Genomic DNA, 23,998 nt, shown 5'->3' on the forward strand with positions numbered 1-23,998 from the left:
TACTGCAGTCCGTTCATCAGTTCGGTGCTGTGTTGATTTTCTCAAACATTTCTGCTCTGCACACAGAAATGATCTGATTGGTTGAATTGAATCAGTGGACGGACACAGAGAAGACCTTTTAGTAGGTTGTTAGTATGTAGCCAAAGTTGAACCAGTGAGATTTTTGATGTTGTTTAAGCAGTTCTGCCACATACATGTTTCACAAATGTTCATTCTGTGTTTTATTACTCTAACAACTTGATGTGTCAGTGACCAGCTGATCAGCCGTCATGTACAACAGCTGCGGGGGGGAACTAATGGTTGGCTTGATCGTTGCAGCCGGGGTTCAAATTGACTGATGGACGTGCCGTTTCTCAATTTTAAGTAGACAAGTCCGTTCTCGCGTATTTGGCGAAAACGGACTTGCGAGAACGCGAGAACACATCGAGGCTAAAGTGCATTTGGAACAACGACATAGATGATGATGTCACCGCCTCAGTTCATCTGCTCCGGGTATTTTTACTGTGAAAAACAACGAAATGGAACAGATATATTAGCACAGCCTTGCATGTTTGTGTTTAATATTAAATCAGTTAGTGTGTTTATATATTTAGGTTTGCAAGATCGTTAAAAATCTTTTTTTTTATGTTTTATAGCCGCTTTTTCCTGACAGCTGTAGTTTGTGATGAACCGAACCGTCTCATTCTCAGGTCTATCAGTGGATCCACAAAAGCTTTTCAGAAACTGATTGCTGAAAAATTATTAAACCTTCACCAGGACACCTCATAAACAGGGATGGATGGTTTACAGTTTTATTATTGATTGAACTACACTTTAATGTGATCAGGACTTCTGTATGTTGAGCATCGTCATGATTAATGAGAGAATAGTTCATGTCAACTACTCAGAACACAGTGAGCTCCTACAGGTGAGCTCTTCTTCTGCCTGTCAGGTAATAAAACAGAAACCTTCTCAAACATCAGCAGCATCTTATCAAACAGGTCTGATGTTAGAGGAACATTTACTTCTGGCTTCAACAATTCAATTCATTTTGGGAACACAACTGGAAAAATATTTAATGCAAAGTGCTTCAATATATTTCAGCCTTTTTATCCTTCAGTTTCCATGAGCAGCATCCTGCTGGTCCAGATGCTGAAGATGGAGCTGCTGATGTTCTGTCTGTGGAGTCTCCCAGCAGTCAGTGAGGATCTGGGTTTCTTTACATGTCCCTGGTATAAAATATTGCTTAAATGTTATTTTTAATGTACAGTAACAGTCATAAAAGCAGAATAAAGTCGTACTACGGGTAATGAAGACGACAATAATTCAGAAGTAGACAGTCAGCGATCAAGTAAAACATTAACAATATTATGTTATGAATATTAACTTTTATCAAGTCTGTTTTTCTCTGAACAATATAAAAATACACCAACAGGCCAAAGTGTGGCCATTACATGAATGTAAAACTACTTATATCCCAGAGCCAGCGTCAGATTTCAAAAAGTCTTGTCGACATCGGGCTCCTCTCGGTGGCTACAGTGAGGTCATAGCCGTCTAATCTGGGTGCTCACATCTCCAAAACCGTTGTAGTAAATTTTTAATCAGGCTTTATCTTGATAACCTGACCACATATCTGACATTTACACAACTACTTTCTCACCTGAAATAATCTGAAAACTACATTTTGTATAATAATAACAGTAGTATCCCCAAAGAACTTCTGTTACCTCTGAAAGTTTCCTCCTCAACCTTACCCGTTGGTCGGCGCAAAAATGCATTATGGGTTATTTGGCTGCTCCAAGTCCGCACAAGTCTGGTCCGATGAAGTTTTGATAAATGTGGGCGGAGCGACAACACTTACAGGTATTTCATGCATTTTCGGTAAGATGCGTTCTTTGAATTAGAACAGTACTTGGTCTCCAACTGATGACATTTCACGAGCACGCAAGTATGGACAAGAACGCATATCGAGAAACAGCCCCATGGACAGGTATGCGCTGTGCAGCATGCGAAACACTGGTAAGCTTTGGATTTTGTATTAATGTTGTTTGTTCTTTTAAGACCAGTGTTCTGTGGCTGTGGTGCAGAGCCCAGCGACGGTGTCCCGGCTTCGCAGCATGAGATTTTAGGGTTGGACCGAGGTAACAAAAATGTTTGTTTATGATTATTATTGTTTCGTTGCTTTATTGTGGTTAAATATTTCTATGTTGTTATTGTTATACGCATTCGCCTCTGTATTCATTGGTGCACGTACCTTTGTATTTAGGAGGGGAAGCCCTCTGTTGAGAGGCAGTACTGTTAACATTCTTTGAGTGAAAGTCCCAAGGTGGCGTTGTCAGTTCCATGTTAAAAACCAGAAGTCTCTCACCAGTCCTAACTTGGTGAGATGTATTTACAGCAGATAACTGACAGAGTGATGTTTTATTCTTAAGTCTCCTCTCAGACTAACAGGCGAGGAGGCTTTGATTATCAGTCAAGATAATTTCAATCTTCTTCAAGAGTAGTTCACCTCTGGTTTATTAGTACAGTACAATCTAATGATCAGTGAGTCAGTGGGTTTTACAGTCCAGCAGCATTAAGAAACTGAAATTCCCCCAGACTGCTATGTTAAGACATCAAAACAATGACTGAAACCTCAGAGCAGGAAATTCACAGAGACCCTCTCCATGTCCGACTGGAGATCACAGAGAAAATAAAGATGAAGATGATGGTGCAGAATCTGATCATAGAAGTGTAACAGAGTGTGTCTCCCTCTAGTGGATGTTGAGGAGTTTTCTGTTGTCTTTGCTCCAAAGGTTTTTGTACAGAGTTTTACTGTTTCCTGTCACTGTGGGCCTCACAGCACAGTAGTACACAGCAGAGTCTGTCACTGCAGCAGAGGAGATCTTCATACTGATTTGCTTTTGATCAGAACTCACAGAAACAAACAGTCCAGATTTTATTTGATTCTGTGCTATTGTGTGAGAGACGAGGAACTCTGGAGGTTTTCCTGGATGTTGTCGATACCAGAAGAAATAGTCGTCATAAGCAGCAGCTTTGGAGTATGTGTAGGTCAGAGTCACAGTGCTGCCTTCTAAACTGGACTCTTCATTCTTCACTGCAGTCAGTTGTTGACAGTTGACACCTAAAGGAAGAAATAAATGCAGTTAAAGACCACATTCAAGTGTGAACACTTTTTCCATTGATTTCCAGCAAACAGATGCTTCTGAGACATTTCTTCTTGCTGCTTTAACCTACTTTTCAGTGTGATCACAAACAAAGGAAACATGACACAGTAATGCAGTGACAGCATCTTCCACACACTATCTGTTATGTTTGGTTTACAGACTGAATGTATGTGACAGTGGGAGTCCTTTTCTGTTCTGCTCTTTGACAGAGTTGCTCCTCCCTCAACATGTTCCTCCTCTCATATCACTGAATGTCCTCAACACCAAAACCACACCTGAAGATATTTTACAGCTTTAGACACAAACACATAAAACTTTGTTATTCTGTTGGATTTCCTGTTGTTTTCCAGAAGGTTGTAGCATCTGTACTAGCGGTACGGACCCGTTAAGGTCACTGAAGAGCTGGCGCCAGTTAACTACTATTTGCTGCACATTACAGGCAGTTTATATGAATGACTTTGACGGCGAACATTGTATAATTTAACCAAAAATACACCGTCTCCTCTCACACTTTAGACATTGCAGTTTTTACGCTTTTAGACGCGGTGTATAAATTGTTTGAAGTCCAGTTCCTATTAAGTAGTTTACCGCGTTCAGTGGTGGAAGCGGCTGACGAACTCCATTGCAAATGTTCCCATTTAATTTCGGACGCTAATTTACAAGATAAAGTTAAGGATGTCGAATATGAAACAAACACTCGTGAATGGTGAGGAGCAGCTCTTTAATTCGGCATGAATTAAAAAAAACCCACAAACTCGATTTACTGTGATATTGTGAGATTTGTTTGTGGTGATGTAACTTAGCCATTCAACAGAGTCCGCTAACATTAAAGTGACTGACGTGCAGTGTCTGTGTTGCCAGACGCAGAAAATACGTCAGGGTTTTGTTTAGGTTGTTATTATGTAATAGTCTGTCGCTACTTTTGAAGGTAAAAAAATACTTGTAGTTTGCTGGCTGTTAGTTCCGCCATTTGTTTTGTTTGCTGTTTGTGCTTTATTAGAACAGGGTCACGTGAATAAAAAGTTTTGCTATATTTAATAGTAGTGCTGATTTCAACCCCCAAATCGCTGTCCGTGAAAAAGTCAGATAATGATATTTATAAGACATTATGCATGATAGAAAAGAGAACAGCAGATGACTGACATGACAGGCTCGGCACGCAGATTCACCTCGAATCACGGAAGCGCCTTCATCACTCGGATTACCAAACCGGCTCATTAATATTTATGTACGTCGGATTACCAGCCAATCACAAAGCGCGTTCATCAGCCGGCTCATTAATATTCATGTACGTCTCATTAATATTTATGATAAGGGAAAGTGCCGTATCCGTAGGCCACAGGCTACGGGTACGGGTCCGTATCTGTAGACACTACCTTTCCAGAATCATTGTTTTATTTCCTCTGGTCATTGTTTTTAAACCTAAACTCTTCCTACAAATGTCTCAGGAGAAGATGGGAGCAGCTTCAACAATGAAATCCCTTTTGAGTAAAGACTTTCTTCTCGAGTGATAGGAACATTGAGCACGAGATGGACAGGTGGCCTTGTGCACCATCTGCAGTGTTGTGGGCATTGTACTGGACCATCATGATGAAGAGGGAGCTGAGCCAGGAGACGAAGCTCTCAACGTACCACTCAATCTACATTCCAATCGTCATCTAAGGTCATGAGATCTGAGTGGTGACCAAAAGAACAAGATCGTGATTAGAAGCAGCTGAAATGAGTTTCCTCCGTTTCCGTCTTAGAGATAGGATGAGGAGACATCTGGAGCGAACTTGAAGTGGATCTGCTGCTGCTGCTTCACTCTGAAATGAGCTCATTGGAGGGGGTTCAGAGATCTCATTCAGATGCTCTGGAGAGACATCTTTGGGAGGCTGTCTGAGCACGTTCACCTGGGAGGAGACCCCGATGTAGAGCTGTAATTCACTGGAAGGATAATATATCTCATCTGACCTCGGAACGTCTCAGGATGCCTCAGGAAGAAGAGGAAAGTGTTGCCAACTGACCCGACTCTGGATAAGCAGAAGGATATGGATGGATTGATGGATGGATGGATGGATGGATGGATGGATGGATGGATGGATGGAGGGGTGGATTTTCTGTTGAACTTTCCATCAGAAAAATAACAGCCACATCAGATGGCCATGCTATGAAGCAAGATTAGTGGGTTAGTGAGATACGTTGAGCCTACAAATACGATTTTTCCATGTCACAAGGGTGGTTCTCTTTTAATCTGACTGGATCCTGGATCTTGTGCTGTATCACTAACCTGGTCTGGATGAGATTATGAGGTTATGAGCTTCAAATGTAAATCAGCTCCCTTTGAACAAATTGTTTCCTGATGACTTGCTATGAGCGATGCAGATTTTCAGCTGAGGAAATATGTTATATTTGCAAACCTGTTGAACTGCATGTAACTAATTCAATGAAATAAAAGTCAGGTAGCTACAGTAGCTCATTCTGCATGCATTGAATTGCCATAGGAACTTGACATGTATTCAGTCGGTGATAATTTGCAGAAATGTGCTTTTGTGTTTGGTCGTGATATGGAGCCATTCTGTAGTAGAACCCTCTGGATATTGAGCCCAAGTCTGGTTTATTTGTACAGTCCAATAAAACATCCAGTGACTCAGTGGGTTTAACAGCCCAGAAGCATCAAGAAACTGAAATCCCCCCCAGGTCATCTCCATGTTAAAATATCAGAACAATGACTGAAAAGTCAGAGGAGAAAATCCATAGAGGGGCTCCCTGTCTCTCTGGAGCTCACTGAGAAGATAAAGCTGGAGATGATGATAAAGAATCAGATCATAGAAGTGTAACAGAGTGTGCCTCGCTCTAGTGGATGTTGTGGAGTTTTCTGTTGACTTTGCTCCAAAGGTTTTTGTACAGAGTTTTACTGTTTCCTGTCACTGTGGGCCTCAGAGCACAGTAGTACACAGCAGAGTCTGACAGATGAAGCTTCTGGATCTTCAGAGGAACTGACTTCTTGTTGATTTTAGCATCAAATCTGTTGTTGTTGAACTCTGGAGCAATATCATCTACTCCATAAGTATTACGTCGTAAAATGTACTTTGGAAAGTCATTTACTCCCTCTTTGTACCAGAACAAATAGGAATTTAAATCGGCTGTCTCAAAAGTACAGTCCAGTGTAACTATGTCTCCTTCAGCAGCAATGACATCTCCTGATGGCTGCATCACTTTGTCTTCTCCTTTACACTCTGGAGAAGAACACAACATGCAGAGGAAGACATGAATCAATAAAGATGATTGATTAAAGGAGAACAATCAGCAGCTGTTAAGAGTTTTATTCCATGTAGAATAGATAGAACTTTGTAAGCTCCTAGTTTTTCCCAGTGAAAGTGTGTCCATGTTGAATATGTCACCTACCTCTTATTGTGAGCACAAACAAAGTGACAAACAGACTGAAGTTCACTGACAGCATCTTGAAGATGAAGACAATCTGTCTGTTCTTGGATCAAACTCCACTGTGAAAGTTTGTGTCTTTTCTGTACTTGAGTCCCAGTTTAGCTCCTCCCTTCATCCTTTCCTCCTTCCTCTCACAGCTCTGACTAACAGAGTGTTTGTCTCTGCTGATGATCTCATTTATTCACTAATTTAAGATCATTGGAGGAGAGTAACATGTACAACTGTGTGTCGTTTGCATACAACAGTTTCCTGAAAACATCAACAAGCAGAAGCATATAATAAACTGAAGACGTTCCAGGATAGAACCTTCAAGGCCTCTGGGGTCATTATTTGTCTGTTTAGAAATAAAAGAACAAATCTTAATAGAAAAGAGGATCAAGGGCACTTAGAGACTGACCATGAAGATGAGCCAAATCAATGAAAATGTCTCCAGCAGAGGCCATATATTTAAATACTGACCTTTTACCATGAAGAGAAATTTCAAACAAGAGTGATGCTGGGCCCCTGAAAGTTTGTGTAGGTGTGTAAAGACACTACTGTTCGTAAGTTTGGGGTCACTTGGAAATGCCCTTATTTTTGAAAGAAAAACAGTTTTTTTCAATGAAGCTAACATTAAATTATTCAGAAACACAGTCTAGACATTGTTAATGTGGTAAATGACTATTCTAGCTGGAAACAGCTGATTTTTAATGGAATATCTCCATAGGGGTACAGAGGAACATTTCTATTCACTCCTGTGTTCTAATGCTACATTGTGTTAGCTAATGGTGTTGATAAGCTCACTGATGATTAGAAAATCTTTGTGCAATTATGTTAGCACATTAAAAAAATAGGAAAATTGTCCAGATGACCCCAAACCTTTGAACAGTAGTGCATATGAATGTGTCTATATTATGTACAAGGAAGAAAAGTTTTTGTTCCTATTGAATGAACTTCTGAGGTCTCACAGATCAGTAATATGTTATGCATCCCAGGTCTTATAATGTGACAATTAGGTGTTTTGCTGTTTTGTCATGCCAAAATGTTTTTTCCAATTTTTATAAACTGATGTACATAGGGGTCTGTATATATTGCTATTAAATATGTGCAGCTGCTGTACAAGTTGCTTCCATGTTTTCTTCATATTTATCTTTAACAACACATGAGGCGCATCCCTCAGTGGATTCACATTTTATTTATTTGCTAAAATAGCTTCTAAAGACCAATTACAATGTCTGTGTTGGACTTGATGTCTGGTTTGTATTGCCTTTCCTTCTTCCTCATAGTTAGATTTGGATGGGTGATAGAATATGTACCACTGACAACAACAGATATCATCAGATGAGACCATTTGAATGATTCATCTGATGGTAAATGGTGGCTGGATTCATCACCAACAATAAAAAACAAATATGACAGCAAGTAAGTAACGACTACAATGCATTTTATTTGTTGCTGTAGTTTGAAAAATGATCATCATGGACAAAATTTTCAGTGTTGAAATAATTAATAAACGATTTTCATGTGAGTGAAATTTTCCCCTCAAATCCTCTGCAGTATCTCTTCTGGAGGCATCACTGATCTGCTGCTCCTGTCAATCCTCCCACAGTGTTTCATCAGCAGCTGTAACCACAGTGACTGTGAGAAAACAGGAATTTACCTCAATCCATCTGATATGAAGCTGTGCTCTCAATACCACTTCCCTCCTCTTTGAAGAGGAGTCTCATATCTGTGTTCAGGTTTTTGTACAGCCTCTGCTACACTTTGTATCACTGTGTCTCTAGAGCACAGTAGTAGAGAGCTGTGTCTGCCAGGGTTAGCTGATTGATGGTCAATGTAGTTGATGTAGCTGTTGTTTGGGATCCATATCGACGATCAGGAATATATTCACCTCTTTGTGATTTTCCTCCTTTCCAGAGAATAAACTGAGGAGCCTGAAGGTCAGAATGATGTTTGTACCAGTAAAGTTCAGGATAATTGCTGTCTGTCTGATAGCTACACCTGAGTGTGACAGATTCTCCTTCTGTTCCACTGATTTCATCTTGTACAGGAGAGATTGTGTCTTCAGCTTTTAGTCCTGGAAAAAGTAGAGAAAATGAAGCCATCAGACTCACATTGTCCATGAGGCTGAGAGGAGAAGACAGTGGAAAATGTCACCTGTACAGTGTTACTCTGTGGACACAAACAGCTCAACTGGAGCTCAGATCACAACTAGATTGTACACAACTTGATGACAAAGACAGAATATTGAGTGATTTCAACTGTGAACATGAACACAGCAGGTTAAAGAGAAATTCATGTGTTCATAAACTCACCTATGAAGCGAGATGAAAAGAAAAAGAGGTAAAGCAACATGTCTTTGGAGTTATTAAAGTCAGACACACATCAGATGAACAATGTTCTTCCACTGCAGTACAATCATCAGTTCTGCTGTGGTTGGATTCCCTCAAACATTTCTGCTCTGCACATAGAAATGATCTGATTGGCCGAGTTGATTCAGTGGGCCGAACCAGGGAAAACCTTTTTGTCAGTTGTTTGTTGCCAAAGTTAAACCTGTGAGATTGTTGATGTTGTTGAAGCATTTCTTCTAGATCAATGTTTGACAAATGTTCACTTGTGTTGTTTTATTAACTGCTTGATGTGTATTTACAGAAGAAAACTGATAGATTGAGGGTGAATCTTCAGGGGAATCTTCCTTCAGAGAAACAACAACCACACCTTGATGCTGAGCTCAAGTCGAGCTTATTAGTACAGTATCATCTAACAATCAGTGGATCAGTGGGTTTTACAGTCCAGCAGCATAAAGGAACTGAAATCTCTTCAAACTGTCTCTGTGTTAACATATCAAAACAGTGACTGAAACCTCAGAGGAGGAAATTCACAGAGACCTGCTCCATGTCTGACTGGAGCTCACAGAGAAGATAAAGATGGAGATGATGGTAAAGAATTAGATCATAGAAGTGTAACAGAGTGTGTCTCCCTCTAGTGGATGTTGTGGAGTTTTCTGTTGTCTTTGCTCCAAAGGTTTTTGTACAGAGTTTTACTGTTTCCTGTCACTGTGGGCCTCAGAGCACAGTAGTACACAGCAGAGTCTGACAGATGAAGCTTCTGGATCTTCAGAGGAACTGACTTCTTTTGGATTCCAGTTTGAAATCTGTCCTTCTTGAACTCATGGGCCTTCTCCACAGTTTCTGAGTAACTCTTCATCATGTACTTTGGGTAACCATTCACCTCTTGTTTATACCAGAACAAATAGGGGTACTGGCTGCTGCTCTCAAAAGTACAATCCAGTGTAACTGTGTCTCCTTCAGCAGCAATGACATCTCCTGATGGCTGCATCACTTTGTCTTCTCCTTTACACTCTGGAGAAGATCACAACATGCAGATGAAGACATGAATCCATAAACATGATTGATTAAATGAGAACATTCGCTGTATAGAGTTTTGGTTGCTTTTTCAAACTTACCAAAGAAAAGAGCAGCAAAAATAATCCACAGCCAGTGTTCCATGTGTTCAACAAAGTTTAAATCAGCAGCAGAAACTAGATGATGTTATCTGCAGTGAATTCTTCACAGCTGATGGTTCCAATGTGGAAGTTTGTGTCTCTTCTGTAGTTCAGTAACAGCTCAGCTCCTCCCTGAATCTCTCCGTCTCCTCTTTGATCTGTAGTTTCTTCTCTCTGTTTCTCTTCCTCCTGGTTAAAGACTGGTAGCAGCATCTTCAACCACTGTGAGGAGAGAGGTTCTTCTTGTGATTCTTTGATAACAGGAGTTAAAAGATGGACCGTTTTTTTTCGACATATATGTCCAGAGTGGTTTATTGATATTTGCTGATACACACCTGCGAAAAAACAACAAAAATAATGAGCTGCACTGCAGTTTCTGTTGCTAAAGTCAAGTCATTGTTATTTATGCGGCACATTTTAAATATCTCTTGTGCTCTCCAGTAGAGAAATACGATATAACTCACGAACGAAACCTTTAAATATTAAGGTTAAGATCCTACAATTTCACCTACATAATCCAAATTTAACTGATTTAACATACATGAAAACTCAATAAATCTAATAGTTCCTTCTCAACAGTATATTTATGCTACAATAGCTCTGGTTCATTTATTAAAGTCTAAATGAAATGCAACACAATGACAGTTGGCATGTTAAGATTATTTTTACATCATTGTTTTTGCTTTTTGACACACCTTCTCATTTACTGTTTTTTATTTTACTATTTTCTACATTCTAGACCAACACTGAAGACATCAAAACTATAATATAATACATATGGAATAATGTTGTAAACAAAAAAGTGTTAATCATCATTTTATTAATCCTTTGCTGCGTAGACTGCGTCAGGAGATTCCCATTTTCTATTGGATTTGGGTCACTTTTGACCCATGTTATGCATCAAAGGTTAATCTACAATGTAGAAAAAAAACATGGAATGAGAAGGTGTGTCCAAACTTTGGACCGGTAGTGTACATGTATTTCTTTTTATCTGTTTGTACCTGTCTAATCTTGTCCTCAGCCTTGTCGTTGTACATAATTTGATTAGACGTTTTTCTAGCCTGTTTTTGATGAATGCAGAAGTAACGATCCGTGACGGAACATAAAACTGTTAACTCAGTGTTTCCTGCCGGAGCTTCACGGTGTGACACCAGGCGGAAGTAAACAAATAAAAGCCTCCAGCTGCATTAGGTTTCCCGATGCGTGGACTGAGCTGGAGGACGGTTCTATTGTCGTATCTCAGATGAATATTTGTTCAGATGAAGTAACGATGAGTTCAGTCCAGAATCTGAGAGAGTTGATCAACGAGCGACTAACTGCTGCTGCTGAAGAAATATTCACGGAGTTTGAGAAAACCATCGTCCAGTACGAGGAGGAGATCGATCGTCAGCGCAGACTGCTGGATAACATCTGGAAACCACAGATAACACAACACACAGCAGGTTTGTCGACCTGTGATGAACTCAGTGATGAATGAGACTCATCCTGATCAGAGCTCTGAGCTACATTTAGTTTTAGCTGCACAGTCAGAAATTACAGCTGCAGTTATTATTCAGACAGAAACAACATGAAAAAAATCTCGTTTTAAAAGCAGAAACATTCAGCATTAAACACACACTTTGTATGAGACACAAGAGAAACTGACTGAAGTAGAAAATGACTGTAAAAGTAGAAAATTAAGGTTAGAAAACTCAGGGCTGATTCATGCTTCTGATGTAAACAACAGCGGTCTGTGGATTCTGTTCAGAATTTAAAATGCGTTCTGGGATTTTTAACGTTTTATCCAACATGAATCCAACAGTGACTTTTTTAAATTTAATCTGCAACATCAGACATGAGAAAATTAATGATGAAATTTTAAGAAGTTTGAGAAGAGCATGCTTGCACTGTTGAACGATCCTGCAGATTAAAACTAAGATTGAACAATTAACAGATGATAATTGGTCCATCCATTCTTTCTTTACATCACTTTTTCTCCTGTAAGGTCGAGGTGGGCCTGGAGTCTATCCCAGCTGACTTCGGGCGAGGGCAGGGTTCATCTTGGACAGGTTGTCAGTCTGTCACAGGGTCGATTACAAGCAATTTCATGAGTAAATCTAAAATTATTTTAAGAAAAGGCAGATGCTACTTATTTCTGGGTAAATGGAAGCAAATACATGGATTCAAGAGGGTGTCGTTTTCCCCATCATCACATTAATAACGTTTTTCTTGTGTCCCTGTATCTCTCCAGACCTCCCAAACCAACATGTCTGTAAGAAGAAGGAGGTTGTCACTGAGCAGAATGTCGGTAACCAGGAAAGGAATTCCAGAGTGGACCAGGAGGACCCAGAGCCTCCACGTATTAAAGAGGAACAGGAGGAACTGTGCACCAATGTGAACCAGGAGAACCCAGAGCCTCCACAGGTGAAAGAGGAGCAGGAGGAAATCTGCGCTATTCTGGTTAAAGAGGAACAGGAGGAGCTCTGCGCCAGTCTGGATGCACAGCAACTTGTACCGAATCAAGAGACATACACCGATATGCTGGTTCAGTGCAAGTCCAAATGTAAAGAACTGTCCAGAGAAATATACAGAATATTTGAGAAGATGATTGTCCATTATGAGGAAGAACTCTGTCGTCAGCACAAACTGCTGGATATCACTGGGAAACCTGAAATAACCTCACAGACAACAGGTATGTATTCAATATTGTTCTTAATCAACTTACAAAAAAAATAAGTCTTACAAATGTTGAATCCAACTGGGAGCTCTCGGTTACTTTTATTTGGAGAGGCAACTGTAATAAATCGCGTTCATCCCTGTATTTTTTAAAATTGTACACTTGCAACAGTGTGGAAAAGACAGAGCAGCTGCTGAAATAGATTCTGAAACTACAGCAGTGTTCCCTTTAAGTTGTCTTGTTTTGGGGTAGTGGCTGTTTTGCATCAACAGCATTTTTCACTGTCAGTTTCTCCTTTTTTGATTTTTATTGTTGTTTATGGATGATGATTGGATGGTTTATTAATGATACCCAAAAGGAGAGCCACTAGCACTCTGGCCAGTACTGACTTCAGTTGCTGACATTAGCTCCTTTCATCAGATTCAGGTTTGAAATCTAGGATATGTTGGATATTCAGCTTATTGGAGTTTATGTCTGTCTGTATTTGGGTTTCGGAATGATTGACGCGGCATAGGAATTTTTCATTGCACTTACAATATGCTAATGAGTAATGTTATCTTCAACTCACCGGTCTGCTCATTTTTCACTGATTTGTGCTTTATGAAATCGCTGCCGTTAAAGGAGCAACTGTTTTTCAAAAAACACAAAAATTTCTTGGTGTCACCATGCGGCATGATGTTTTTATACTAGTTTCATGTAAATTCAAAGTTTCAGTGATTTGCTAATTAGCAAGTTCTGCTTTTGTTTACATTCATTTAGTTTGAAATTGACTTGTAGAATTTGAATTAAGGTTTGACTTAAATTTAGAGTGCTGAAAACTGACAAGATCTGCCGATGATTTTACCAGAGCAGATGCTGTTGCAGTAGTTGGAACTACAGACAGACTTGGTCTACTCTGATTGTGCTGTGATGTTACAGAGCGATGCTTCTTCTGCATCTTAAATAACCATTGTTGAGAGCAAACATCAGTGTTGATTCTCTGTCTGTTTCTCTGCCAAATTACAGAGACACAAACCTGAAAAGAGCAAAGGTTCACTTTGTTCAGTCATTAATATAAGTCATGGATATATGGTAAATGAATAACAGCGGATCTGACCTGCAGTTTGTCACTGCAACTGAAAACAGTTATAATCAGCAATGACTTCCAATGAGAAGTTGCTAGTTAAACCGAGGTTTGCTAAGAAGGGTGTTGCAATGATTTGTCTCATTTTGACACTTTGGCAGCAGTTTAAACTTGTATATGCTCAGCTGCAGACATACATGAATGACTTTTTTCTTGTGTCTTTTTGTCCCTCCAGGACTCCCACAGCAATGTGTTTGTAAGGAGCACGAAATTTTCACTGATCAGCAACTATGTAACCAGAAGAGTAACTCTAGTCTGGATTATGGCAACCAAGAACCTCCACTAATAAAAAATGAACAGGAGAGACTCTGTACAAGCCTGGACCAGGAGGACCTGGAGCCTCCAAAGATTAAAGAGGAGCAGGAGGAATTCTGTACTAATCAGGAGGGAGAGCAGCTTGTTGTGAAGCAGGAGACTGATACCTTTATGGTGACTGTTACTTATGAGGAAAGTGACCACAGTGAACCAGAGACAAACAACGACCAGCTCCTCTCTTCCAATTCCTCTGTAGTTGAGAGTCCAGATCAGGACCGAAGCAAGCAGGCAGACCCAGGATTAACTACAAATGCAGTGTTGAAGTCAAGAAAGAGACGTGACAGAAACAGCAGTCACAGTAAGAATGTAGACACCTCTCCCGTGTCAGACAGTCACTGTGATACTGATACAGGCAAAAAGTCAATACCATGTGATATCTGTGGAAAAACCTTTAAAGGTAAGTCCAAATTGAAGGAACATCACAGAATTCACACAGGTGAGAAGCCATTTGCTTGTGAAACATGTGGAAAAGTGTTCAGTCAAAGTTGTAAATTGAAAGTCCACATGAGAACTCACACAGGTGAGAAGCCGTACCTTTGTAACACCTGTGGAAAGAGATTTAGTGATGTTTCAGCATTTAAAAAGCATTCAGCAACTCACACAGGTGAGAAGCTGTACTCTTGTACAACCTGTGGGAAAAGTTTCAGTCAAAGTGGTAGTTTGAAAGTCCACATGAGAACTCACACAGGGGAGAGACCTTACCTTTGTAACATCTGTGGCAAAAGATATAGTCGAATCTCAGGGCTTAGAAATCACATGTCAATTCACACAGGTGAAAAACCTTATGTTTGTAACACTTGTGGAAAAGGATTTTCTGACACATCAGTATTTAAAAGGCATGCAGCAATCCACAAAGGAGAGAAGCCATATTCTTGTGAAATATGTGGAAACAGTTTTAGTCGTAGGGATAATTTATTACTCCACATGAGAATCCACACAGGTGACAAACCATACATTTGTAATACCTGTGGAAAAAAATTTAGTGACTTTCCAGCATTTAAAAGTCACACAGCAATTCACACAGGTGAGAAACCATATTCTTGTTCAACATGTGGGAAAAGTTTCAGTTACAGCAAAACCCTGAAAGTCCACATGAGTAGTCACACAGGAGAGAGACCATACTTATGTATCACTTGCGGGAAAAGATTTTCTGTCCCAACACAACTTAAGCGTCATATTAGAACTCATAAAGTTGAGAAGCTTTACTCTTGTGAAACATGTGGAAAAACTTTCCGACAAAATCATAGTTTGACTGTCCACATGAGAACCCACACTGGTGAGAAGCCGTACCTTTGTAACACCTGTGGGAAAAGATTTTCTTACTCGGCGACATTTAAAAGGCATAAAGCAACCCACACAGATGAGAGCCCGTGCTCTTGGAGCGTATGTGGGGAAAGTTTCAGTCAAAGTAGTACTTTGAAAGACCACATGAGAATTCACACAGGTGAGGCGCCTTCACCCTGACACACCTGTGGAAACTATTATCTGGGAACTCAGTTTTAATTTTTTTTTTTAATTCTTGATTTTACCAGGTAAGATCAGTTGAGAACAATTTCTCATTTACTATGATGACCTGGCAAGAGGCCCCAGCAGGAAGAAAGATAAGAAATAAACTAGGACATATATCAAAAATTACACACTATTGTTTAAAGAGAGATTAAAAACACCCTAAATTATTGCTAGAAATTCAATGAAAACATTCAGCGTGTGCAGTGGTCAACAAGGGTCTGCTACAGCTTCTGCTTAAAAATCTGTGGTGATGGAAATTTCAGAGATTTTTGGAGGGAATTCCAATCGATCGCTGCAGCAAATCGAAAGGAATTCCGTCCAAAGACAGTGCGAACCTTGGGGATAGAAAGTAGAAAAAAAAACATGTACGAAGTGGTAGAGAATAATTTACATCTTTGTCATATAAAGGACATTCACATTGTGCTTCAGTAGTGATTGTGACGTCTTTAATCAGCTGGTCACTGGAATCTCTCACAGCTGGTGCTCGACAACAAGAATGGCACAGAAAGACTGTACAGTTAAATAAGGGGCTCTACCTTATCGATCCGTCAGTTCTAGACTCTGACTTACTTGTAGCGTAACTTTGAACAAAAGAACAGTTTTAGTGCATGTTACATCGGAGACCAATAAGTCACAACCACCAAGGACTGCTTCTCACAGCCATAAATTTGGGTGTGGAACTATTTGAGTCACTCAGAGCAGAAAACAGACTTCTGTTTGTCTGACCATCTGTGGCATTCACCGGCTAACTAAGCTGAAAAATACAGTGGGTGCGGAAAGTATTCAGAGCCCTTGACATTTTTCACTTTGTGTCATTGCAGCCATTTGCCAAAATCAAAAAAGTTCATTTTATTTCTCATCAATGTACACTCAGCACCCCATCTTGACAGAAAAAAACAGAAATGTAGAATTTTTTGCAAATTTATTAAAAAAGAAAAACTGAAATATCACATGGTCATAAGTATTCAGACCCTTTGCAGCGACATTCATATTTAACTCACATGCTGTCCATTTCTTCTGATCCTCCTCGAGATGGTTCTGCTTCTTTATTGGAGTCCAGCTGTGTTTAATTAAACTGATTGGACTTGATTAGGAAAAGCACACACCTGTCTATATAAGACCTTACAGCTCACAGTGTATGTCAGAGCAAATGAGAATCATGAGGTCCAAGGAACTGCCCAAGGAGCTCAGAGACAGAATTGTGGCAAGGCACAGATCTGGTCAAGGTTACAAAAAAATTTCTGCAGCACTCAAGGTTCCTAACAGCACAGTGGCCTCCATAATCCTCAAACGGAAGAAGTTTGGGACGACCGAAACTCTTCCTAGACCTGGCCGTCCAGCCAAACTGAGCAATGGTGGGAGAAGAGCCTTGGTGAGAGAGGTAAAGAAGAACCCAAAGATCACTGTGGCTGAGCTCCAGAGATGCAGTCGGGAGATAGGAGAAAGTTCCTCAAGGTTCAAGGTTTCTTTATTGTACCAAATGGTAAAATTGTTGTGCAAAAAGGAACCAGTCAGGGCTTTATGGCAGAGTGGCCCGACGGAAGCCTCTCCTCAGTGCAAGACACATGAAAGCCCGCATAGACTTTGCCAAAAAACACATGGACTACCGGACTATGAGAAATAAGATTCTCTGGTCTGATGAGACCAAGATTGAACTTTTTGGCGTTAATTCTAAGCGGTATGTGTGGAGAAAACCAGGCACTGCTCATCACCTGCCCAATACAATCCCTACAGTGAAACATGGTGGTGGGAGCATCATGTTGTGGGGGGTGTTTTTCAGCTGCAGGGACAGGACGACTGGTTGCAATTGAAGGAAGGATGAATGCGGCCAAGTACAGAGATATCCTGGTGGAAAACCTCTTCCAGAGTGCTCAGGACCTCAGACTGGGCCGAAGGTTCACCTTTCAACAGGACAATGACCCTAAGCACACAGCTAAAATAACAAAGGAGTGGCTTCAGAACAACTCTGTTACCGTTCTTGACTGGCCCAGCCAGAGCCCTGACCTAAACCCAATTGAGCATCTCTGGAGAGACCTCAAAATGGCTGTCCACCAACGTTCACCATCCAACCTGACAGAACTGGAGAGGATCTGCAAGGATGAATGGCAGAGGATCCCCAAATCCAGGTGTGAAAAACTTGTTGCGTCATTCCCAAGAAGACTCATGGCTGTACTAGCTGAAAAGGGTGCTTCTACTAAATACTGAGCACAGGGTCCGTGTACGTCGCCGTCATTCTATTTTTGATTTGGGGTCAAAACACCAAAAACGGATAACGGCCATTTCCCGTTTTTCATTTTCAAAATAAAAATCAGAAAACAGAAAAGCAATCCGTTTTCCGATTTTCTTTTTTTCAATAAAAACGGATATCAAAAAACTAATTAGAAGTTAAATTTCATTTTTTGATATCCATTTTTTAACTACACTTTTGCAAGACAAACATCAGAAAACAGAATATTGACCGTTATTCCATTTTTATTTTCCCAATAAAAACGGATAACGAAAAACGAGTCCTTGTCCGTCTTATTTTGAAATGGAACCAGAAGTTTTAATTCTTGCCTGCCTGCCCGTGGAATTTTTTTTCTTAGGATAGTTGGTACATTGCGGTGAAGGTAAGGGTTTCGGTTGGGCTGAGAAAAGTGTTTAGAGAAAAACCAACTATCCTAGGGAAAAAAAATCTCCCCACCCGGCACACAAGGAAGTCGGAGTGGCGCCGTTACCTGTCTTCGCAGCTAAACAGTGCGGTTGTGTCGCAACATGGCCTTAAACAGTTTTGCAAGCTTTATAATAGAAGATCTGCTGGGATGACATGCAGCGACATCGCCAATGCGCTTACTGTACAGTTTGGAGCTACACAGGGCTTTTCTACACGCAAAGGTGGTGTGCGGAGCGAGGCAACTCAGTGTCGTATTTTGACTCTAATGTTTGTTTGGCAAAGTGTTGGTGAAAAAAAAGGATATTGAAAAATGAAATTTAACTTGTTTTTCGTTATCCGTTTTTATTGGGAAAATAAAAATGGAATAACGGTCAATATTCTGTTTTCTGATGTTTGTCTTGCAAAAGTGTAGTTAAAAACGGATATCAAAAAATGAAATTTAACTTCTAATTAGTTTTTTGATATCTGTTTTTATTGAAAAAAAGAAAATCGGAAAACAGATTGGTTTTCTGATTTTTATTTTAAAAACGGGGCACGGCCGTTATCCGTTTTTGGTGCTTTGACCCCAAATCGAAAATAGAATGACGGCGACGTACACGGACCGCACAGGGTCTGAATACTTCTGACCATGTGATATTTCAGTTTTTCTTTTTTAATAAATTTGCAAAAATTTCTACATTTCTGTTTTTTTCTGTCAAGATGGGGTGCTGAGTGTAGATTAATGAGAAATAAACTGAACTTCTTTGATTTTGGCAAATGGCTGCAATGACACAGAGAGTGAAAAATTTCAAGGGGTCTGAATACTTTCCGTACCCACTGTATTTACATCCAAAAGACAATGTGTTCATTGTAGATGATCAATATCCAGATATTTATATTACAGACAATATTTAGATGTTACTTCTAAAGGTTTTTGACCTCTGACCTCTCATGGATGGTGCATTTAGAGGGAGGGAGTTGAACCTTAACACCATCCCTGGAGGAGCACGTCTCTGACTGGTTAGATGCTGATCTGAAGTTGCCTGTTTTGTTGTGGTTGTATTATCATTTGCTGAGGTAGCAGTAATTAATAAATGCTGAACTGTGTTGAATCTGGAAGTTTATGTCTTTTCTGTGATTCAGGAACAGCGTAGCTTCTCACTGAAACTCTCCTTTAGCTGAAAACCACAACCATCATGAATATTGGTTGGACACTGATTAGTTGTTTTAGCAGCAACTTATAAAATTATGTTCAATCAACAAAAGTAATTTATTTTCAACAAACATGAGTACATTGTGTTGATTCAAAGAAATTGAATTTTTCTTTAGTAATGTAAATTAAAATCTTTTATCATTTTGTATAATTTGGTCATTTTGTTGTAGCATTATTTGTTGTTTTCTTTTTTCAATGTTAATTTTTTTTATTCTAGTCAAATATGACATTGAAAAACGGAATGTAAATAATAAAACTGATTTTAAATATAAACAAAATGAAACAGTCAGCAATCCACAATCAGTTATTTCTGTGTTATTTTTAATGTTTTTAGTTACCTTTTTCTTCATAATTTTTCATATTATGTACTATTGTCCCCATTGGCAATGATGGCAGTTTTGTTTTAAAGCCTTTTTTTCCGGATCTTGGACGAACAAGAGGATTAACACTAGCTAAAATGTCAAATGTTTTCTACCCAGAAGATCTGTGGATCCCAGTGTTTTAACCTGGTAACACCAGTTTGCTTCATTATCAAACTATCTTATGTTTCTGTTTCAGTCATTTCAACCAGTGCTGTCTTGAACCTGTTTATTAAAATCCATGCATACTCAAGTTGCCTACATTTTTACCTGTCACTAAAAAAAAATGGAAGAAAAGTTTGATGTATTGTCGTCTTTGCAGTTATGCTTGACTGTAATTGGTGTATCAAAGTGTGCTTTGGGCCTTTCTTGGCAGTTCAGTTACATCTATATCCATTTTTACGATTTGGAAAACTTTGAAGGGGAAACGGAACAATCATAGTCTGTTAATATTTAAGGTATAAAAAAAAATCCAAACAGCGTGGAAGTTGCAAAGTCATCAAGTTCAGGATCCTGAAGCGTCACCACACCAGCTGTAACCACAGTGACTGTGAGAAAACAGGAATTAGCACAATCCATCTGATATGAAGCTGTGCTCTCAATACCACTTCCCTCCTCTTTGAAGAGGAATCTCATATCTGTGTTCAGGTTTTTGTACAGCCTCTGCTACACTTTGTATCATTGTGTCTCTAGAGCACAGTAGTAGAGAGCTGTGTCTGCCAGGGTTAGCTGATTGATGGTCAATGTAGTTGATGTAGCTGTTGTTTGGGATTCATATCGACTATCAGGAATATGTTCATCTGTGTATCCTTTTGCCCCTTTCCAGAGTATAAACTGAGGAGCCTGAATGTTAGAATGATGTTTGTACCAGTAAAGGGTAACTCCACTATACCCTGTCTGATAGTTACACCTGAGTGTGACAGATTCTCCTTCTGTTCCACTGACTTCATCTCGTTCAGGAGAGATTCTGTCTTGAGCTTTTAGTCCTGCAAAAGTAGAGAAAATGAAGCCATCAGACTCACATTGTCCATGAGGCTGAGAGGAGAAGACAGTGGAAAATGTCACCTGTACAGTGTTACTCTGTGGACACAAACAGCTCAACTGGAGCTCAGATCACAACTAGACTATTTCGAACTTGATGTGAAAGAGAGAATGTTACATGTTTTCAACTGTGAACATTAATACAACACGTTAAAGAGAAATTCATGTGTTCATAAACTCACCTATGAAGTGAGATGAAAACAAAAAGAGGTAAAGCAACATGTCTTTGGAGTTATTAAAGTCAGACACACATCAGATGAACAATGTTCTTCCACTGCAGCACATTCATCAATCACACTGTGGTTTGATTTCCTCAAAGATTTCTGCTCTACACACAGAAATGTTCTGATTGGCTCAACATCAGAGGATGGAGCCAGAGAAAACCTTTTAAGAGAATGTTTGCTGCCAAGATTGACTTGAAACAGTGGATTTGTCTTACAGAAGTATTTGATGAAAGATCACTTACAATTCTTCATGTCATTGTTAGACAAAATCATGTCACACTGGAATGAAGCTGGACCATCTAAAGGGTTTCTCTCTGCTTTGAGAAAATATAGGACCATTTGGACTTGTTTCAGCCACACTACCAATATTTTACAGTAGAATAATTGTGCTTTTTTGTTTTTTCTTTTCTAGCTTTGGTTTGATTTGGCGTTTTGCAGTCCAGCAGCATCAAGAAACAAAAAACTGTGTTAACATTTGAGAACAATGACTGAAACCTCCAAGGAGGAAATTCACAGAGACTCCTCTATGTCTGACTGGAGCTCGCAGAGACGTATATACAGTGTGAAGATGATGGTCAAAGAATCAGATCATCGAAGTAAAACAGAGTGTGTCTCCCTCTAGTGGATGTTGTGGAGTTTTCTCTTGTCTTTGCTCCAAAGGTTTTTGTACAGAGTTTTACTGTTTCCTGTCACTGTGGGCCTCAGAGCACAGTAGTACACAGCAGAGTCTGACAGATGAAGCTTCTGGATCTTCAGAGGAACTGATGTCTGGTTGATTTTAGCATCAAATCTGTCTTTGTTGAATTCTGGAGCATTATCTTTGGTTCCATAAGTATCACGTCGTAAAATGTACTTTGGAAAGTCATTTACTTTTTGTTTGTACCAGAACAAATAGGAGTTTGAAGCAATTGTCTCAAAAATACAATCCAGTGTAACTGTGCCTCCTTCAGCAGCAATGACATCTCCTGATGGCTGCATCACTTTGTCTTCTCCTTTACACTCTGGAGAAGAACACAACATGCAGAGAAAGACATGGAGCAATGAATAGGATTGATTAAAGGAGAACAATCAGCAGCTATAAAGAGTTTTATTGCATGTTGAACAGATGGAACTTTGTGATCTACTAGTTTTTCTCAGTGAAACTCTGTTCATGTTAAATATGTCACCTACCTCTTATTGTGAGCACAAACAAAGTGACAAACAGACTGAAGTTCACTGACAGCATCTTGTAGATGGAGACAATCTGTCTGTTCTTGGATCAAACTCCACTGTGAAAGTTTGTGTGTTTTCTGTACTTGAGTCCCAGTTTAGCTCCTCCCTTCATCCTTTCCTCCTTCCTCTCACAGCTCAAACAGAGTGTTTGTTTCTGCTGGTTATCTCATTCACTCACTAACTTTAGATCATTAGAGGAGAGTAACATCACCAAACAGGAGCATGTATATGTTAAACTGAAAAGGTTCCCTCCTGGAACTTTCAGGGCCTCTGGGGTGAATATTTGTCTGTTTAGAACTAAAGGAACCAAATCAGAGTGGCTTTGAAAGAGGCTCAAAGCCAATCTGATCTGTACCTTTACACTCTCTGATTCCTGTAGCCATTGAATTACAACTCAGTGGTCAACGATGTTGACTGCAGCTGTAAGATGGAGCAGAGCAGGACGAGAGACATGTTTGAAGTCAGTTTTGATTCTAATATCATTGATAATTTTGGTCTCTTATTACTTCTATTCAGCCGTCATTATAATAAATGACAGATCACCACACCTCAATAATAGTGATGACTGGGCACATTTGAAAATGACTCCTTCTCCAAATCTCAGTGAATTTTTTTCAATGTTACCATTGTTTCAATATTTCAAAATTTGTCACCATCCATTGGTTTTAAAGTGAAGTAAATCTGAACTGTATTCTGACAAAGTACAGAGCTTTAACAGAGTGTGTCAAGAAACAAAGGCATTTAAACAATCTCTTATGGTTGACTTTATGTTAAGTTTATGATAGTAAATAATCAGTTTATTGGAGTGTAACAGAATGTGTCTCCCTCTAGTGGATGTTGTGGAGTTTTCTGTTGTCTTTGCTCCAAAGGTTTTTGTACAGAGTTTTACTGTTTCCTGTCACTGTGGGCTTCACAGCACAGTAGTACACAGCAGAGTCTGTCACTGCAGCAGAGGAGATCTTCATACTGATTTGCTTTTCCTCCACTTCAATCTTCAGTCCAGACATTTGCTCTAATAATGCTTTTCCTGAAGCAGAGTGAGAGATCAGGAACTCTGGAGGTTTTCCTGGTTGTTGTTGATACCAGAAGTAATAATCATTAGATAGCAACTGAGAGTTATTGTAGGTCAGAGTCACAGTGTTTCCTTCTAAAATGGACTCTTCATCCTTCACTGCAGTCATTTGTTGACAGCTGATGCCTAAATGAAGAGAGGATTCTGTTATTAGATGTTTTAAAAGCCAACTAAGTAAACCTCAACCTTTTTTTGTCATATGAAGTAACACACCTGTTAAAATGGTGAGATATAAAAGAAAAAAGTCACAATATTCCAATGACAGCATGTTGAACAAAGTTAATGTTTCTGGTTTGAGTGTTGAAATGTGTTGAATGTGGAAGTTTGTGTCTCTTCTATAGTTCAGTAACAGCTCAGCTCCTCCCTCAATCTCTCCGTCTCCTCCTTGATCTGTAGTTTCTTCTCTCTGTTCTTCATCACTCTGACTCTGAGCAGGTTTACATCAACTGTGTGGAACATGCTGTCCATTAAACATATAAAGTTTATGAGATAACTGGGCTGATGTAGAAAAAGTAGAATAAAACCTCCATGTGTAACTTTGAGTGTAAATCATTTGCAGACATGACTGATCTAAGAATGAGATCAT

General features: G+C 39.5%; 1 protein-coding gene and 2 long non-coding RNA genes across 3 annotated transcripts in view; 1 reads left to right on the top strand and 2 right to left on the bottom strand.

The window, feature by feature from the left end:
- Nucleotides 1-3,850: 3,850 nt before the first annotated feature.
- Nucleotides 3,851-4,526, bottom strand: LOC127535455 (uncharacterized). Its single transcript, XR_007944318.1, has 2 exons — nt 4,379-4,526; nt 3,851-4,341 (listed from the first exon to the last, which is right to left on the bottom strand). It is a non-coding gene; the product is annotated as an uncharacterized LOC127535455 (long non-coding RNA).
- Nucleotides 4,527-7,978: 3,452 nt separating this feature from the next.
- Nucleotides 7,979-21,184, bottom strand: LOC127535460 (uncharacterized). The gene is made up of 2 exons (XR_007944323.1): nt 21,087-21,184; nt 7,979-8,866 (listed from the first exon to the last, which is right to left on the bottom strand). It is a non-coding gene; the product is annotated as an uncharacterized LOC127535460 (long non-coding RNA).
- LOC110945292 (uncharacterized) overlaps nt 11,194-23,998 on the top strand; it is a 119,705-nt gene continuing 106,900 nt past the window's right edge. The window contains exon 1 of the mRNA XM_051953532.1: nt 11,194-11,498. Within this exon, the coding sequence (XP_051809492.1) occupies nt 11,300-11,498 (199 nt within the window). The 5' untranslated portion in view covers nt 11,194-11,299. The remainder of the gene's footprint in view (nt 11,499-23,998) is intronic.

The sequence above is a fragment of the Acanthochromis polyacanthus genome, chromosome 9 (assembly GCF_021347895.1).
Source record: "Acanthochromis polyacanthus isolate Apoly-LR-REF ecotype Palm Island chromosome 9, KAUST_Apoly_ChrSc, whole genome shotgun sequence".
Classification (NCBI taxonomy): domain Eukaryota; kingdom Metazoa; phylum Chordata; class Actinopteri; family Pomacentridae; genus Acanthochromis; species Acanthochromis polyacanthus.